The sequence below is a fragment of the Mastigoproctus giganteus genome, chromosome 13 (genome assembly GCF_048544385.1).
Source record: "Mastigoproctus giganteus isolate SK-2022 chromosome 13, ASM4854438v1, whole genome shotgun sequence".
Lineage (NCBI taxonomy): Eukaryota > Metazoa > Arthropoda > Arachnida > Uropygi > Thelyphonidae > Mastigoproctus > Mastigoproctus giganteus.
This window is the reverse complement of record NC_143587.1, coordinates 104,341,045-104,361,798: the sequence shown is the minus strand read 5'-3', so window position 1 is coordinate 104,361,798 and position 20,754 is coordinate 104,341,045. Positions and strand designations below refer to the sequence as shown.

General features: G+C 36.7%; 1 protein-coding gene across 1 annotated transcript in view; it reads left to right on the top strand.

The window, feature by feature from the left end:
* The window catches only part of LOC150076325 (carnitine O-palmitoyltransferase 1, muscle isoform-like), a 429,351-nt gene that overhangs the window by 310,827 nt on the left and 97,770 nt on the right, over positions 1-20,754 (top strand). The window contains exons 14-15 of the mRNA XM_090387587.1: positions 5,828-5,935; positions 14,899-14,924. Of these exons, the coding sequence (XP_090243713.1) occupies positions 5,828-5,935; positions 14,899-14,924 (134 nt within the window). The remainder of the gene's footprint in view (positions 1-5,827; positions 5,936-14,898; positions 14,925-20,754) is intronic.

Sequence of the window (20,754 nt, the reverse complement as noted above, 5' to 3'; positions counted from 1 at the left end):
TCCCATAGTAATAAAGGGGTTCCGTTCCAAAGTATGAAATATATAAGAAAAACTAGTCTAAAATTTTGTCTATGTATGTATTATATGTACCTTCATAATATGACTATGTACATAGACAGTACATAGTGAAATGCAAGCATATGGCATCGAAATGAAAATAAGAAACAATTTAATATTAAATGTAATATGCCTTTGCTAGCAAAAAAACTTATTCCGCCAGTGCTATCACCAGTTTCACTAAAGTGTTGATAAAGGAGTTTTGCCTTTTCACGAATGATGAGTGAACTTAATGGAATTTTATTTTGAGTTCGGTCTTCTCTCCACAGGTTTAAAGCTTTTTCCATTTTTTCTAATTTAACATCACGAGTTACAGAGCAAATTTTTGAAGCAATTAGCGCGTTTTCACGGACACTACGGCGGATTTTTCCTTCCGATTTTTTGATTGATCGTACCGTTGACTCATTAATTTTATAATGTTTTGCCACTGAGGAGACACTTTCACCATTAGAAATTTTATCTAATAACTCGATTTTATTCGCTAATGTCATCACCTTCTTTGATATTTTAACATTTCTCTTGTTATTTGTAGCCATATTTTTGTAGGAGTTAGAAAGAATTTGTCCACAATAAAGTCACTTTCTTCCGTTAACACACTCGAAAAAGTCCGTTTTACATTGCAAAACGGTAGATTTATCATTTTTGTAAGCATATCAATTTATAAATTGATAAATTTATTCAATTTATATGCATATAAATTAAAAGCAAACGACGAAACCTTCCATGACAAGTTCATAACACATACTGAACAAGGATTAGCGAGAAAGATCCACGCTCGCGATTTTGTCACTCCTCTCCCCCCCCCCCCCCACTGAGCGCTGTTTTGACCGGGAAAGATAATTTTAGCCACGCCCATGTTTTTTATAGCGGAAAATATTCACGGCGCTTTAAAATTCACATTTTTTTTAGGTTTCATTTTATATTAAATCGGTGATCGCGAATACGCGAAACCGTGAATACAGATACCGCGAATAGCAGGGGTTTACTGTATACAAGAGGAAAAGTGTGGGGGAAAGAACTGAAGGGGACACAAGCATTAGTGGAGAAGTTAGAAGACAGATAGCCATCTACCATCACCCTCAGTGAGTGGTCACAGAGAAAACTGGATAACTAATTACAAAAAAACAGTTGGCAAACCATAAGATGGAAGCTTGTTTAAAAGACCCTTATGCCAAACACAATCGAAAGCCTTTGAGATGTCAAGAGCGACTGCTTGTGTTTCACCGAACTTTTCCATTGAATTTGTCCATAAATGGGTAACATAAGCCCGAATATCACCAGTGGATCTACACTGACAGAATCTATACTGGCGATCGTTGATTAGGCAGTAGGTTTCTGGGTAGTTTAAAAGTTGGCAGTTAATTCCTTTCTCCATCATTTTAGAAAGAGAAAAAGTAATTGCAGTGGGATGTTAAGTGGATGGGAGGGATTTGTCGCCCTTTTTAGGAACTGGCTGGATATGAGTAAATTTTAAAGCAGAAGGAAAAATAACTTTGGAATAAGATATTGAAAAAAGGCGGCAAAGACAGGAGTAAGTTCAGGAGCACAGGTTTTGAGAACAAGAGGAGAAATACCATCGGGACCTTTAGCTATCTTAGCATCAAGATTCATCAAAATCCTTCTGACATTCTTTTGACGGAAGACCACAGGGGACATTGAATGGAGTGTGTTGGGAATGATGGGAGGTGTTTTACCAAGATCATTAGCACAATGTGTTGGAAGAAAAATGGAATGCTAGCAGGTCAGCTTTATCCTTGGCTGAAGTGACAATAGAACCATCTGGTTTTGACACAGGTTAGAGCAGAGATGGGCAAATGTTGCACCCAATAGCTTTGGCAAGACACCAGAATGCTCGGCTACCAGTAGGGCATGAAGCAAGTTTTCTACTCTTAGCCTGTTCAAACTCTAGTTTCGACAATTGTTGAGAGCTTTGGTGTAGGCAGAAAATGAAACTGAAGAATTGGAAACAAGCCAAATATGATATACAACATTCTTCTCTTGAACAGCCTTAGCATTGGAAAACCAATATTTAGATAAAGGACAAGATTTCAAAGTGGAGTGTGGAATAAAGATTCCATTTCTACAAGAATAATTTAACTGACATGATCTCAGCAAATGTTGACATCAGAAGTTTTGAAACAGTAGTCTGACCAAAGAAAAGAAGAAAAGAAATCTTGCAGGTCATCCCATTTTGCATTCTTGTAATGCCAAACAACACAAGGTTGGAAATACCTAAGAGGTAAAGGCTCCATTGGAGAAGAGACAATCACCATGTTGTGATCTAAGGTGCCTAAAGGACCACTTACTTCGACCGTGTATTTTAAAGGGTTGTTTGTGAGAATTAGATCAAGCATGTTGGCTTTATGGTTAGGATTGTCCAGTATTCTGGTAGATAAATGAAGAATCTGTGCGAGGTCATTAGTAATTACAAAAGCCTCACCATCTCGAACATTAAAATCTTCAAGTAAAATTACCTCACTCTTAGGAAAGTTGGACTGGAGAAAGTCAAGTTGCAAAGAGAGGAAGTAAAAGAGCTACAAGTGATTAGTGGATTGGGAGAACGGTAGAGACAACAGATGAATTTGACAGAATGAGGTAGAGAGATTTTAAGCCAGAGAAGATCGAAAAGGGGAGATTTCAAATTACCAAGTCTCTGACAGGGAATATCAGAATGGATATATGCACAAGTATCACCATTGAGGCAAAAGGAATCATACAGCGAATAATTTGGACAAATAACTGAAAACCGATAACTGAAATTCTGTCAGAAAAATTACATGGGGTTTGTCAGACTGTAAGTGGATGTTGTTGTTTGGTTTTTTTTTTAGGAGCATTAGCAACTAAGGCCATATTGCTGTTGGATATGCGGCGGTGGTCATTCCCTGACCTTTCCGCATCTTCCGTATTTGGTGGTGACGGGCTCGAACCCCGGTCTACCTAAGAAGCATGTGATACGCACTACTGCTCCTTCCCACCTGGCTATGGAGGTGCCCACTGTAAGTGGAAATGGACATCATTGAGATTAGAACTGAGACCGCATATCTTTATGAAATGAACTAGGAAGTGTTTTGGAGGTGTAGATCTTTTCCCTGATATGCTTGTTCTATTAGTTTGACAGTTCATGATGTATTCAACAGTAAGAAAAAGTGGGGGGGGCATGCTGGGCTAAGTAATGAAATTTTTGGATATGGTGTATACATGGTAAGAATATACCCAGATCCCTAACATAACATAACATGGCCTCATGAATGCCCCCTCCCCCCACACACACACACATCACTATCTGTCAGAGTAGAGGTAGCAAGATGATACACTGGTTGATCCTAGACAGTTACCAATAGGTTCAGTCCGGTGTACTAACTAGAAGCTGGTCTGCGAAAACCATTTTAGAGCTGTACCCTCGAAATGTAAGGAAGTTTGGATCTCGCAATGGTGTTCATCATAACCTCAAAACACATCAGTCATACTGTGTGATGGAAGAGATGGGGAAGGGCTGACCAGAAGTTAGCTCTTGAGACTAAACATGGGTTCCACCACTTCAAGCCTTCAATAAGCAAAGTGGTGGTATTGCACCGGTTGATTGGGAGTTATCTACCACCTTGTATTGCCTAGTAATACAGAGAGGTGGCATTCCTCCATGTAGTGTGGGCACCACACCTCAACCCTTGCTTACGTTGGTTCACACCTGGGTGGTCTCCCACAGTGTGCTTGCACATGGTGGTTATACCCAGGGTTACTAACAGTCCCACATACGCAAAAGTGCAAGCAGAGGATTTGGCTGTCACAGACCACCTGGACTTCGCCGAAATTGAGTCCACTTGACTTGAGTGTCACCCGAATATCAGTTCCATTATAGTTAAGAAACACATAAAATCTAATGAAGTGCATTCAGTTGACATGGGTGGACAGTGCAATGTTGAGTCAGTTTGGTGTGACATAAACACCGGGAAAGCAAAAATGAGGGAGTTTGTTATAGACCTAATGAATCTGATGAGTATAATGAGCAGTTGTGCAGAGAAATTGAGTGGGCCAGTAAATCAGAATGTCTTGTAATGGGGTCTTTTAACTTTCCAAATAGTGGCTGGAACTGGCAGATTGGTCACTAGCACACTAGCAAGTCTTTTATAGATTTATTGGAGGATTATTTTCTACTGCAACATGTTTGAGGGGCATCCAGAGCTGTAATACTCTTGATCTGATTATCGGCAGTGTTTATTCATACATTAAGAATTTGCCAATAAAGGAACCACTAGGTGACTGTGATGACAGTGTACTGATGTGGGATTCACTTAAAGATGTAGCTAGCATCAAGGGTAAAGGAAAGGGTTTCTGTTTTCATAAAGGTGACTACAGTGGTATCAGACAGTTTTAAATTCTATACAGTTGGATCAACTGATGATGTTAAAAACAAAGCCTTTAAGGAATTAATCTTGGAAGCTACTAAGCTTTTCATACCAACTAGATCTGTCAATGAGGATCTTCTGTGTTGGACATTCAGACAGACCAGAAATCTATCTTGCTGTGCAGAAGATATTCATGTACATCCACTTCCTTTCTTTCTGTTTAGACTGCCAGTTTCTGATAATTTTCATAATAAAGGTGCCACTGTTGACTGATTACAGCGAATCCTTTTAGCTATTTCATGCATAGGATGTTAATATTCAATGTAGCAGCAACACTTTTCTTACATAGTATTAATTGTGAAAACTTAGCCATTGCAATAGCAGAATACTGGACTTATGACATATGCACTGTATATATGCTGCCATTAGGGCAATGCTATGATGTATGGCAAATGACATTATCTAAGAGAGCTTTGCTAAAGAGAGATGATGAAATAGGATAATGCTGTTACAAAACATATATGATATATTGCCAAATTTCACAGAAATTTGGTGAATTTTTCAAGTGATGCAATTTTTTGAGTACCACTGTATGCAATTTGCAGAGCTCACACACCTGAAAAACATAGTCTACAGAAGCGGTTATAGCACTGTGCAAGGGAAGTCTAATTGGTTTCTCTATGAAAAATTAAACAGAAACATAATCCTTGAAGAAACAGGCCTTAAAGTATGGAAAGCCACTAGCCACAAACTTAAAAAAATATTTTTATTTTAAGTGCTGTTTTTTTTTTAATTGAAGAAGTTTTCAAAAACAGTACTGTTTCAAATGCTAGTCTAAAAGCAGTGGTGAAACTAACATAATCATCAAGTTGTCACTGCTTGGGGGAGGGATCGTATAGATTGGTTTAGCACAATTGTTAAGCATCATGGGGGGGGTGTCAAAAATCTCATGTGGAGGGAGCAGAACCTATAGTCTCACTACTGTCTAAAAGTAGCAATTTTTGACACTTGTTTATAATGTTAATTCCTTATATCAGCCTAATTATTCTGGAACTGAGACTATATGATATAGGGCCGCAAAGAACGTATACATATCACATTCACTTTGGAAAGTATTGTGAATTATATCTAATCGGGCTTACAATTATGCCACAGCCTACACCTGTGCATAGGTTAAGGTTATACCAAAACTTTCAGTTGATTTTATTTTAGATGAATTGCTAAATTTTCAACCATCTTTATATAACTGACTGAATAGCAAGTAAGCTTAAATGCTCCCCCCCTTTTTATATTCTATATCTACACAATATGATATGCAGTAAATTTTTAAGCTGGTTTTGAAATGTAAGAATATGCTACAGCGTAAGTTGAGTTTATTTTTACTTTCCTCTTAATAAATTAGTCACTGGTCTAATTTGAATCTACAGAATGATGCCGAGAAAATTGAAGAATTTGCAAAGGCAATATTACATGGGCGAGGTTATGATTTATGGTTGGATAAGTCTTTCAACATCTTAATTTCAAAAAATGGACGGGTAAGTACTTTGGACTGTTTTGTGATTATAAGATAAAAATATAAGATTTATTTTTAAAGAGAAATTGAGAAACAGTTACCTTCTGAACAGAACATACTAAAAGGGGTTGAAGTTGAAAATGATTCTCTTGTTCAATCTTGCTTGCTGATATGCTGACGATTTCCTTTCGATTTGCTGACGAGGCTACTAGAGACGGTCGTTTTCAAAGCCGCTAAGTGGATTTTTCTTATTTATTGATTTGAAATTATTGTTTTTCTAAAACTTTTGATTTAAATTTAGTAGTATAACATTATTTTGTGATTTTTTGATTAATTTGGTGTATTTATTCTTTACTCGGCCTTGTAATTGCATAAAAGTATCGGTAAAGGTTTCCACGTGTTTCAACTCCGCTAACCGTTCGTAATTTTCCCGCCTTGGTGATACGATATACCGTACTAGATAGCGTTAGTTGAACTTCGTTAGCAGTTAAATTGTACGTTTAAATAAATACATATAACGACTTAGATTACAAACGTAATATAATTAATTTTATTTAACATAATTAATTATACATATAACCACTTAGGTTACGTAACATAAATAATTAGTAAAAACAAATAATTAATACATAACTTGATACGAAAGTTATATAAAGGGATTTCGCAGATAACACTCGTTACTGAAACGTAAATATTTCGTAGATAACACTCGTTACTGAAACGTAAATATTCCGTAGATAACACTCGTTACTGAAACATAAATATAGCGTTATAACTGTGTTTGGATACAAGTTTAGGATTTAATTTTGTACAGAAATTGAAATTTTATTGAAAGTAAATCTAAATCATGACTCAAACCAGAGCAGCAAAGCAAAGGGCTCAAGCTAATGGGAATGCTGTGGCCCAGGGGAGAACTGAGGGGGGCAGTTGTCCTCTGAATCACAGCCTTGTAAGATGCACTATTTGCTTGATGTTTGCGGAGCAGTCAAGTATGGGACATGATACTGCCATGGGGGATGTCTTTGTGTGTGTGCGATGCAAGGAGTGTAAGGAGATAAGGCGACAACTCAGCGTTGTTATGGGCCTATATGAGAGCTTGAAGGATAGGGTGGATGCCCTCGAAGGATTACAAGTGAGGGGCCCATCAAGCTCTCAGCTGCCCACACCAATGCCAGAGCTTGCACTTGGTCATCGCGGAACACAGCGGCAACCCCCAAGGCAGAATGCGCTGGTCCCAAAGGAACTAGTAGTTGTTGGTGACTCTATTGTCAGGGAAACGGGAAACATGCTTTGTAAAAAGGATAGGTGGAATAGGACCAGGGTATGTCTGCCAGGGGCAAAAGTTGATGACGTTGTAGAGCGGATATCATCTTTTAAGGGCACAAAAGGTGATATAGTTGTACACGTTGGCACTAATGACATTAAGAGTAGGAGACCGGCGGAATTACTTGACAAGTACAGGTCACTGATGAAAAAAAGCCGTGAATTAGGGTTGAAATTGAAAGTGTCTGCAATTCTGCCCAGACACGATAAGAGGGAGTATATGATGAGAGCCCTGTCAATCAATTCGGCCCTGGAAAGATTGTGCAGGGCTCAAGGGGTAGAATTTTTTTCAGCCTGGTCTGTACTTGTTAACAGGAGAGACTGCTTCTACAGGGATGGGATACACTTAAATAGAAAGGGTGCAAGAATGTTTGCTGATGCTATCGAGGCAATGTTAGGTGGGTCGGAAAACTGCTAGATTGGGGGGATACAAGGACTAATAGATTAACAGTAGCCACTGGCAGAGGTGAAAGTGATTCTTGCACTGCTTCTATTGGAATGAGCCGCAGCCTGGAAAATAAGATGCAGGATATTTCAGAGACTGCTGGGAATCATTGGGGTACAAGTAAACACATGGGTTGTGTTAGGGTAGCTAAGAAAAAGAACAGGTGCATGTATACTTGTGTGTACACCAATGCTAGGAGTTTAGTAAATAAATTTGATGAATTTGAGGTATTGCTCAAAACATCAAAGGCAGATATTGTGGGGATTTCAGAGACGTGGTGTCACAGAGATATAAGAAATGCAGAACTGGAATTTGGGGAGTACAATGTCTACAGAAAGGATAGACAGGATAGGAAGGGAGGAGGGGTTATGCTATTAGTTAAAAAACACATAAAATCCAAGGAAGTGAAGCCAGTCGACATCGCTGGACAGTGCAGTGTCGAGTCAGTTTGGTGTGACATAAGCATTGGGAGATCAAAATTGAGAGTAGGAGTGTGCTATAGGCCTAATGACTCTGATGAGTATAATAAGAAACTGTTTGGAGAAATAGAGTGGGCCAGTAAATCAGAGAGTCTTATAATGGGGGATTTTAATTTCCCAGATATTGACTGGAATTTGGGGGCTGGTCACTCACATAGTAGCAAGGCTTTTGTGGATTTATTGGATGATTGTTTTCTACATCAGCATGTTCGGGAGGCAACTAGAGGGAGTAATACTCTTGATTTGATTATCAGTAGTGATTCTTCATGCATTAAGAATCTGCAGATAAATGAACCACTTGGTGGCAGTGATCACAGTGTGCTGAAGTGGGAGTTACTCAAAGAGGTAACTACCATTAGGGGTAAAGGGAAGGGGTATTGCTTTCGTAAAGGCGACTACAATGGACTGAGACAGTATTTAAATTCTATACAGTGGGATCAACTGATGATATTGCCAACAGCAAATTCAAAATGGGAAGCATTCAAAGAACTTATCGTGGAAGCTACTAGGCTTTACATACCAACTAAGAAATATTGTTCAAGGTTTAGGCCTAAATGGTTGTCAGATGAACTAATGAGGCATATGGCAGAGAAGAAAAATGCATGGGATACATACAAATTAACACGTGACACGGACGCCTATGATAGATACAAGTTGATCTGTAACCAAGTTACAAAGGAGGTTAGGCAGGCGAAGGCAGATTACGAGAGATCCTTGGCAAGGGATGCGAAGAAAAACAGCAAAGAGTTCTTTACTTATGTAAACTCTAGAAGGAAGGGGATGAATCAGATTGGTCCACTTGAGATCGATGGGTCAACTGTTGATGACCCTGCTCGGGTAGCTAACAAACTAAATGAATATTTTGCATCGACATTCACACATGAGGAGTTATTCAGCGAGGGGAATGCCAGAGGTGTATTCAACTCTAGCAGTAAGCTAGAGAATCTTGTAATAACTGAGAGCAAAGTGGAGGAGAAATTGTTGAAGATAAACACAAGAAAGGCACCTGGGGTGGATGGGATCTATCCAGTTATATTAAAGGAGGCAGCAAAGGAGGTAAGCAAACCCTTAGCCATAATTATGAGAGCTTCCTTGGACTCAGGGGAGGTACCCATTGACTGGAGATGTGCAAATGTGACCCCAATTCACAAAGGGGGATCAAAGGCTGACACAAGTAATTATAGACCTGTGAGTTTAACTTCTGTTCCCGGAAAATTAATGGAGGCACTGGTGAAAGAAGCACTGCAGGATCATCTAGACAAGACTTCAGTTATAGCTAGGACACAGCATGGTTTTGTTAAGGGGAAGTCTTGCCTGACCAATTTGATTGGATACTATGATGCAGTCACAAAAGAACTGGATGCAGGGAATAACTTTGATATTATATACTTGGATCTTAGAAAGGCTTTTGATACTGTTGCACATGGAAGACTGCTGCACAAATTGGAGCAGTGTGGCATTGGAGGCAAGTTGCTGCTATGGATAAAGGGGTGGTTGAGGGGGAGAAGACAGAGAGTGGTAATCAATGGACACTGCTCATCGTGGACTAATGTTATTAGTGGAGTCCCTCAGGGTTCAGTATTGGGGCCTTTATTGTTTTCTGTATTTATAAATGATATTGATGATGGTATATCAGGCTTAATGTCCAAGTTTGCAGACGATACGAAGGTTGGCAGGGTTGTCAAGGACACTACTGACACTATGCTGCTGCAACAGGATTTGGAAAGGTTGAGCAGATGGGCTTCGAGGTGGCAAATGAAGTTTAACATTGACAAATGTAAAGTACTACATATGGGAAACAGCAACCCCAGAGCAACGTATCAACTCTGTGGTACTACACTGACAGTGGTAGAGAATGAAAGGGACCTGGGGGTGGTGGTGCAGGCAGATATGAAGTTCTCTGAGCAGTGCAGACGAGCTGCAAGAGTAGCTCATGGTGTATTGTCAATGATATATAGGAATTTTTCTAGCAGGGATAAGGAGGTGATTATTCCCTTGTATAAGGCAATGGTCAGGCCACACCTAGAGTACTGTATACAGGCCTGGAGGCCTCATTTCAGGAAGGATGTAGAGCTGCTGGAACGAGTACAGAGAAGGGCAACTAGATTGGTGAATGGGACAAAGGGGTTCTCTTACGAAGAAAGGCTTAAGTTTTGCAAATTACAGTGTCTGGAAACTAGGCACCAGCGGGGTGATCTGATAGAGGTGTACAAAGCCTTGAATGGTTTGAGCATGCTCAATGCTGATGGGATTCTTCCTCTAGCTCAGAAAAATCACCTGAGAGGGCATAAATTCAAATTGAGGAAAGACAGATGTAGGATAGATGTGCGGAAATTTGCCTTTAGCCAGCGGGTGGTTGGTGGGTGGAACAGACTTCCATCCCTTGTCGTGGAAGTTGATAGCCTAAATAAGTTTAAGGCTCAGCTGGACAGGTATTTCGAACGAACAGAGGGGTGAAGTGGAAGTGGTTATTTTTATTTATTTATGTTACTTTTTTTTTTTTTTTTTTTTTTTGGCTGATGCTGCATAAGCTTGCTTTCTTGCATCAAATGCCTCTACTAATGCTAATGCTAATGCTAATATCCCATTTTCTTACACGAGTCACTTTATCTTAAATGAAAATTGCAATATTTCAATATTATTTAATTTGTTCTTTCTTATAAGAAATAAAGATACACAGTCCTATATAAGTTTGATATGAAAATATATAATGCATTGTGAATTAATTTAGACAAAACTAATATGACCAAAGATGATAGCAATTAACTTTAAATTAATCACACAGGTCACACTGACAGTCATCTGAATGTGACTTTTACCAAATTTTACATTCAGCTCTCTTAATGACGGTATTGAGAAAGCTTATTCCCAATAAGAAATAAGACCAACATAACAAAACACATATACAGGCTGGCTTCAATTAAGTTGTCCCGTGTGGCACCTCCGTAGCCAGGTGGGAAGGAGCAGCAGCAGTGCGTAGCATACGCTTCTTGATTAGACCGGGGTTCGAGCCCGTCACCACCAAAAAAAAAACCTAACAGTTGTCCCGTGAGTGCATCGCACAAAATGGAAACGTGTTAATCGAATATAATAATCGGTAGGAAAAATATAATTGGTCTGTGACTTTCAGGAATGTTCATAAAGAATTTTAAAAATACCCTTTAAATAACTTTTTAATTGTATATCATGTAAAAGATAATAAAAAAAATTATAGAATTAAATGTTTATTGCATAAAATACATAATTAAGACACTATTTGCTACGGAAATATTTGAACACAGTTGTTTGAACAGTTTTGGCTTTCTTTTTTCATTAGATAATTTCCGATAGCCGACAACAAGCCTCTCTAGGCCCTGGCGAAATAACATGCTTCTTTCTGTGTTAGGAACAACATTCATTACTTTTTGTTTGAGGTTCTCTGCAATACAAAAGATTTCACTTAGTTCTTTTACTGTTATCTCCTTTACGGTAGTAACACTTTCATATGGCTCACACTCTTTTTCTTCAGCTTCTTTGTATGCACGCTGTTCCTCTATTTGAAGGAGATCATTGTCACTTAATGCGAATTCAGTGATTCTTGAACGTTAGCCATATCCAAGCCTTTGAAACCAAGGTCATTACCAATATTAGTTGTCTTCAATAACTTTTTGAACTGCATCCTTGAAGTCAGTAAAATCGTTTGCACAATGTGGTAAAAGATGCTTCCAAACTGCTCTCATATTGCTGGCTGTTACTTCTCCCCATACTGCATGAATGTTTTCAATGGCCACTTGTATGTTATATTTTTTCCAAAATTCTGGTACAGAAATTGCATTGTCTCCTGTTCTAGCTTCAAATGCCTGTGCAAATGTTCTATGGAGATAGTAAGCTTTGAAAGTTGCAATTGTTCCTTGGTCCAGGGGTTGCAATAACAAAGTCGTATTCGCGGGTAAAAAACAACTCACATTTTCATTTAAGTCACCAAGTGCAGAGGGATGTCCAGGTGCATTTTCCAAAAGCAACTGAGCTTTAAAAGTAAGATTATTTTTCTTGCAACAGGCCTCAACTGTTGAACAGAAATAAGACGTAAACCAGTCTTCAAATAGGGCTTTGGTCATCCATGCTTTTTTATTTGAACACAAAATGATTGGAAGAGTTCGATGGCTGTATCCTTTTAAAGCCCTAGGATTTTTTGTGCAATACACAAGCATAGGCTTCAATTTAAAATCACCCTCAGCGTTACTTCTAATAAAAGCATTAGTCGATCTTTTGAAACTTTATACCCAGGTTGTGATGCTTCATTTGCAGCCAAATAAGTTTTAGTTGGCATCCGTTTCCAAATCTACATTAAATATTTGCCGATCATCGCATTCACCATCCTGAATGATTTTTTTGCAATTCTGTAGGAAATTTGGCCGCAGCATCTTCATCAGCACTAGTAGCTTCCCGTGTTACTTTAACATTATGCAGTCCTGCTCAATTTTTGAAACGTTCAAACCACCTTGAACTAGCAACAAATGTTTCAGTCTCCCGTTGATATTTTGTTTCTTTGAGCTTAGAAAAAATGTTAATAGGTTTGCTCTGAATATTGTCCTTAGATAATGGAATTCTTTTTTGATTGCAATCTTCTATCCAAATTGATAAAATACTTTCCATTTCAATCATTATTGGAGTTCTATTTCTGGTATTTTGTAAAACAAAAGTTGGCGAAACTTTACCTGTCTCTTTATATTCGTCCTTACGGCTCAAGGTAGTTTGTACTGTAGACTTGCTGTATCCCAGATCTCTTACGATTTTTGCATGGTTTGTGCCACTTTGATGTTTTTCAATAACTTCAAGTTTTTCAGCTAAAGTAATAACTTTTGGGTTTTTTTTTTTTTTTTGCATTGCAATCACGTTGTTTTTTACCCTTTCTTTTATCCATAACTAACAAGGATAGAAAATTAGAATTTTTAAATGCTTCTGCATGTGACTTTATTAGCAGGAGACAAATAAGTAATGTGTTGCTTCCTACAGTTGATGGAACATACTTAAGCGGGCAGCCGGAAAACACTTATTTATTGGCTGTCAGATGCTTAGCGCGTGATTCAAATCTTTTTCAACTATCACATAAAAAAGATTGCATTAACTGGAAATTTGCATCGTGTAAAGTAAAAAGTGGTATAATTTTTTCAAATAGTGGTAACTGAAAAACACGTTAACCGAACTCGCATTATGCGAGGTCTGGCTGTACATAATTATATTAATCAGACCATTATTGGAGGTTGTTCTATCTACTGATCTAGATGTTCTAGTTATCAGCATAGGAAATCAAAGGAATTTTAAGAATGAGAAGTGGAAGAATTGGGCAGAGAATGAAAGAACAGAAAGTGTACCTCCTTGAGGAATTCCAGAAAAAAAGAAAGTTATTTTCAAAACTGGATCATTTGTTGCTCATAATTCTCCTGTTAATTCACGTAAAAGATAGATAAGCATGGAAGGTTAACAGCATCAAAAGTCAAAGCTGGGCCAATAAAGACAAATCAAGTTGGACTTTCAAGTTAAGGGCCTCAGAACCAGAAATATGGTCTGCAGTAGGTAGGTGATTGGAGAAATGTTCTTCTTCCCATAGTGGATATATAAGAACTGGAATGGCAGAATGTGAGAGGTAAGAGCAACGAGAAGCAAAAGGTGTAATAGCTTCAACAAGAAGGCAGAAATTGAAATAGGCCTCCATTCTGTCAGAGACTGAGGATTACTTATTTTAGGGATATATATATATATAATTATGTCAAAGCCGGGGAGCAGGAAAATGCCTTTCCAAAAGGCATTTTCCTGCTCCCATTTTCTAAAAGACATCTATTAAACAAACATGCTATGACATTGATAATATACATACTTAAATTTAAAGGCAAAATTGGATATATGGCCGTGCCCCACAGTGTTGGAAATCTATTAATCACCTTTTTAGTCTATTCACCTCCTTTTTAAGAGGTTCAGAATTCATTGTGAAGGAAGATAAACAACTATTTTGAAAAATGTTAACAGACCAAGAGGCCGCTGAAGGTAACTCATAATATTAATAGAAATAGAGCTAACCTGCTAGCATCCTACTTTTCTTGGCGCCTCCGTAGCCAGATGGGCAGGAGCAGCAGTGCGTAGCACATGCTTCTTGATTAGACCGTTTTCAAGCCCGTGACCACCACATATGTCTGAAGCAATATGGCTTTAGTTGATAATGCTCCTAAAACCAAATAACAAACCTACTTTTCTTCTAACTCATGTATTGATGATCTTGATAAACTACCTCTTACTATTCCCAGTACACTCCATTCAGTGCCTCATGTGGTCTTCTGTTAAAAGGATGTCAGAAGTATTTTGAACAGTCTTGATGCCAAGAGCGACAGGTCCTGATGGCATTTCTTCACTTGTTCTCAAAACCTGTGCTCCTTATCTTACTCCTCTTCTGTGTCCTTTTTCTTTCTGCTGAACCCTTTAATTCTGTTCTTTCAGTGCATGGCAATGGATTATTTGTAGAAACTGGAACCATGTCCGACCCACAAATCGGAAAATTACCTGAGACCCAACCCACATTACCTGACCGAAAGCAGAACTCTACTGTAAATTGTTATGAATAGATGAAGAATTCCGCATATATATATATATTAGTTGTAAATAACATATGTTTGGATGAGTAATTTCCATATGCTCCTCCTAAATAAAATTATTTTAAAAAATCTTAATTATCTAACTGAAAATTGGATATTTTTATCTTTACAGATTGCTTGTAATGCTGAGCATTCTTGGTAAGAATTTTTTATATAGTTAAAAGTATAGCATATAGAATTAAGCATTCTTAGAATCTATTAATTATTTTAAATGATTAAATGAACATTTTATTCATGCAATTAAAATGAAAACCTTGTATTTATTGTATTTTTTTTTCCATTGACAAAACTATGCCACCTAGTTGGTGGCATAGTCTTTTACTCCCTATCTGCTGAAGTAGCCGATAACAACTTGCTTAGACTTCTGTTAATTAATTATTACCAAAATACAATTAAACGACATCATTGATATGTAAAAACTGTACAGCTGTATTATTGAATTTGCATAAAATATTTATCAAAAGCACTCTTTGCAGCAGTGGTAGCGCGCGCGTGCACACACACACACACACACACACACACCAAATAAACCACACGTGTATAAACATCTGCAGACCTGAAATTTTTTAGCAAATACTGAGGGTTAGACTTGGACTGAAGTAGTAGCCCAAGAAATTCAACATTTTTTACATTGGTTGCAGATAGTCACTTTTACATTGGATTTAGATAATTATAGCAGTAGGTATTGTTTGGCTATTTGATTTCGGCCAGCCGCCAAAATCAAAGGAAAAACAAGAAGTAACGCCTCTGTTTCTGACCTGAAATATATGCAGCACGTGGTAGATTTGAAAATCCGGTATAGAAGATAAGGGTTGAAATTTAAATTATCAGGCATACGTATATTTCATGGCTGACCTGACAGAGGCAGAATGTAAAGTGAAAGGTTAAAATGAAAGAGGATAACTTATTGAGGTCGAGCTGGTATATGACTGAGGAGAGAGAGAGAGAGGGAGAGGGAGGTCTGTATTGCAGTGGAGAGTTACGAAAAAGTTTCAAATAAGTCTGATACTTGTGTTGGTATATGACTGAGGAAAGAGAGAGAGAGAGAGAGAGAGAGAGAGAGAGAGAGAGAGAGAGAGAGAGAGAGAGAGAGAGAGAGAGAGACTATACTGCAGTGGAGAGTTATGAAAAAGTTTCAAATAAGTCTGATATAAAGTATTTATGGTATATGCTAACAACCCCATGTGTAACAAACCAGAAAAAAGTTAAGGAAATAATTAAAATTAAAATACACTAGCTATCCCACATCAGAAATTTTAAACTGTAAGTTAGAGAAAATAGTCAAAATTAAATTAAAATTATGAATGTACATAGGGGTAGGTATTAAACACATGAAGTAGTACATCCCAGGATAGAAAGGAATAATAAGCTAACAAAGTAGTGGTAAATAGTTGCTAAACTTTTTTTAGGTGAGAAAAGTGTGTTACAGCAGAAATGGAGCATCTCGATATTGTGTTCGGTAAACTAATGGCTCAGGAGAAATAAAAATATAGAATGGTAGGAAAGCATAAAGAATACAGAAGAAGATGGAAATAGATCGTGCTCGGACAGTTCAATGCCTGCTATTCCCGTTCCTATAGTAGGACTCTGAACATAGTTCTGGGAGTATACTTCCAGTGTTTAAGTCAGTTATATTTAAGTCAGTCAGTTATAAAATAATAAAAATAGTAAGAATAAAAATAATAAAATACTCTTTTATCAGCCAATCCGTGGGTACAAGTTTTCTAAGTTGTAAGACACCAAAGAGGCTAGGAGTATAGCCTCTGGTTCTTGTACAAGCGTAGCAGCTATAGAATATCACTTAGCTGTGATATTATTGATATCAATTGTGTAGTTAATCAAATTTTTATGTTTGATAATAAGGAGGCCTTTTTGATATGGTAATACAGATAGACTGTAAGAAACTGGTTGTCTAGAAGTTTATTGTAGAGATTTCTGATATTGTTAACTCTCAATTTTTTGCTATTGCATATAGTGACTATCCTGATACAATGAGACAGAATGATATTAGCATGAACTTTTTTGGAAATATTAGAATGCCGATGTGTGAAGTTGAATACATTGAAGTTGAAAGCTTCACGTTTATTATAGTCTGAGCGTTATTAAGATCTATATCTAAATCAAGGTAGTTGGCTGCAAGGTTATTATTATTGTTTTTTTTCCAGAGTGAGTTCTGTAGGGTATATATTGGCAAGTTCTTGTAGGAAGTTGGGGAAATTTGCTACAAATAAATCTGTGTATCTAAACGTACAGATTTCTGGAGGCAGTGAAATTTCAGACCAGTATAGATGTAGATCGGCAATAATACAACTAGCAGGGGTACCTGTAGTTTGTTGATAAACTGTTTTTCCATCAAAAATGTAATTATTGGAAATGCACAAATTGATTAAATTGTTCCAATATGTTGGTTTGCAGTCTATTATATGTTTGTATTTATTATACAGATTGTTTAAGACTAACTTCAAACTAGTTTTGATTAATACTGGTGAATAGGTTATGGAAATCAAAGGTTTCTATGTGGGATATATTACTATTATTCATCGTTAACATCCTACCTGACAGCAAACCTGCTGTCAGGTAGGATGTTAACGATGGGTTTCTAAAGTCTGCTAGTTTTTATGTGAATAGCAGCGTTAGGTTCCTTCTGCTTAATTTTGGCAGTGTCCCTGGTCCATAAACCATTAATTATTAATAATATATATATATATACTGTTATAGTCTTGGTAAAATTCTTATAAATATATATATATATCCCCCCCCCTCCCCATTAGACCATTGTTTTTACAGAATATTAAATCAAGTTGAGGTCTGCCTAATTGTTTAATTTCAAGTTTATCGTTCTATGTATGACAACAAAAAGTTTTATTTTTTTTTATTTTTTTTATTTTTTTTTGTTTTTTTTTTATCGTCCAATAAATTGTTCATTTTATTCATAGGGAATAAGGACTAAGAAACAAACAGCATATATAATCCCTTCCTACCTTCAAGTTCCCTTTCTCAGCTATATAAAATCTCTATGCTGGAGGTCTCACAGCAAGAGGCGCCTCCGTAGCCAGGTGGGCAGGAGCAGCAGTGTATAGCACATGCTTCTTGATTAGACCGGGGTTCGAGTCCGTGACCACCAAATATGGAGGATGCAGTAAGATCAGGGAGTGACCTCCGCATATCACTGGAGCAATATGGCCTTAGTTGCTAATGCTCCTAAAAATCAAATAACAAATAACAATCTCACAGCAAGTGCTGAAAGTCTTATTCAGCCCAAGAACAGTGATCAACTCAAAGATAAAATCAACAAACCTGCTCAGTGTTAAGTGCGATGCCTTTTATTAGTTGAACTTTTATGGTCAAACATTTGAAGCCTAAAAAAATAAACTCTCTTCTCTTGAAGAATTGTCTCTTAGTGCTCATTTCAGCATAATTTGTTGAAGTGAAACTTGGCTATCCAACAATAACTGGAACTTATTGGTGGCTTTTCTTTCTGGCTATGACTGTTTCTTTGGTTATGTCTCTTACTAGAGGTAGTGGAGTTACTACTTTGTTTCAATCTAGTTTGATTGTTACAAAAAAAAAAAAAGAAGCTGCTCAGCTTCTGTTTTAAAGCAAAGCATGAAGTGCTTTGCTGCAGAATTGTTACTTTCTTGACAATTGAAATGAACACTATCTTTCCTTAAAAAAACACAGAATTCACACAACTCAAAGACTGAAGACCTATCTCCATCTTCTCCTCTTCCTCATCCCTATTAAAATTCTTAAAAATATTCTTTTTCAAGAAATATTTTAAAAGTCTCTGAAATGGATATATACATTTTCATTTTCAGAGAATCAAGGACTTCACTAAAATGTGTATTTCTGTAATTCTTTCATCAATCTGAAATGAAATTGGCATCAAAGTCCCTCAGAGAAATAATGTTTAGATGTTTTCTATATCTGTTACGAGACAGAACCAAATCACCAGATAGATTTTCTCCCAAACCCAACCGTGAAGTTTTTAAATGTTAAAGAAATTAACATATGTTCGTAACTGAAAGTCTGTTATTTTAGTGTTGTTGTTGTTGTCAATATTTGTTGACAGTAACCTCTACAGGCCCAACCGCAGATAATTTTTCTTTCATTTCCTAACTGACATATGTTTGTAGCTAAAAGCCTTTATTATTCTAGTGTTGTTGTCAATATTCAACAGTAACCTCTACAGCCCCAACTGCAGATAAATTCGATTTCATTTGCATCCTCCTCTCTGTGTATTTAAAATCTTTATTAAGACTTGTCCATGAGTGGCATATGTAATCTGCAAATTGTGAAATTTTGTAATATAAATAAGTTTTGGAATGTTTGTAAATAGTGTTTTTTATTCTTTTGTAGAATTAATTTTAACGTATCCCTTTGGCTGTGTGTCATCCAAGGCATGTCACTCTTTCTTGTTGTGTAACTTCTTTTGATGAGTGGCTAATAAACTAATTTTTATTTATTTAAAAGCATGCAAGATGGGAAATACAGACAATTTTGCTGTGGCTCAACTTCATCTTTAAGCCAATAGAAAACTCCAATGAGTCACTATGTATATGCATGTGTTATTTCCTATAATGGATACAGTGAGAGCCAGTCTTAAAGTGACATATCATCAGATATGACCATTTAACATTTAATTGTTTGTAACTGATTATTAATACAAAATAAATATAAATCAGTAATACAAAAAGGTATTTACTTTTATTTTTTAGTGTTACTATGGCTTTGTCATGGTCATAAAGAAGAACTACAAGCAAACATTCAATTTTTATCCAATCTATATGAACACGTTGGAATTTGTTTGGAACAACACAAGTTTAAACTACAAGATGTAAAAGGAGCCAAAAATTGGGATACTACCTTACATCTATATAATACCTGAAGTTAATATTCATAATAATTGGAATTCAGGTTCGAAAATTATACTTTTTCTCTTACTTCAATTAACAAACTAAAAATCTATTTGAAATGTGAAAAACTTGAGCCTAGATTTTTAACAAGAATTTTCCTACAGAGCAGTTGAGGAACTATTGAACCCTTTGGTCTTACAGTACTCTCAGTATTGATGGCTTAATTGAACCCTGAAGGACTGGTCAAAAGTGATATTTTTTCACACCTTGGACTTTGCTAATATTGCCCATGGTGATAATCTTTTACATTTTCCACAAGCAGCACATATGTTAGTTGTAATATTTTAAACAATTATTTTAGTATGAGTTTATCCTATCCAAAAACAAAAAAGTAATACTTTACTTTGTGGTGGTTAAGATCAACTTCGTTTAAGATAAGTATTTCTCTCCTGAAAATTTCATTTTTTTTTTTTTTCATATTTTAAATATGTGTATAAATCCTTTTGTCATTTCCAGTGATTCATTGCTTTTGATTTTCTTTATTTTTGCTCTGTAAATAGAATGACTTGTCATATGACAATGGGAAAGTGCTAAACACATGGAGTCAAGTTGGCAGTTTGGAATAATTGAAAAAATCATCCCGTAAACAAGTATGTTGGTTTAGAAAATGAAATACAGGTAGTTCTCGACTTTACAAGTTAATTCGTTCCTACCGCGTGCTCGTAAAGAGAAAACTCGTAAAGTGGGAATTTATTTCCCATAGACCTAATGTTAAAAATAGGGGTTACGTTATCAACAACGAAATTAGTTAGCTAATTAGTTTATGTTTAAACAATGATTGATTTATCCAAAGAAATGAAAACATAGCCTGTAAAACCTTTATAATAATAAAGAAATTATTTATGACTTACAAATGTTAAAGAATGTTTATTCTTCTTCTTCATCATCATCGACTAAATGCACGCTCGTTGATCATTCATTATTAGCTCGGCACTCGGTTTGTTGCACAAAGAGTCGTCTTCAGAAATGCTTAAGAGGCGCTTGTTTCCAAGATAATCTTCTCTTTTCTTTTTAAATTTCAATAGCATGCATAAGCACTTTTTTAATGGAAC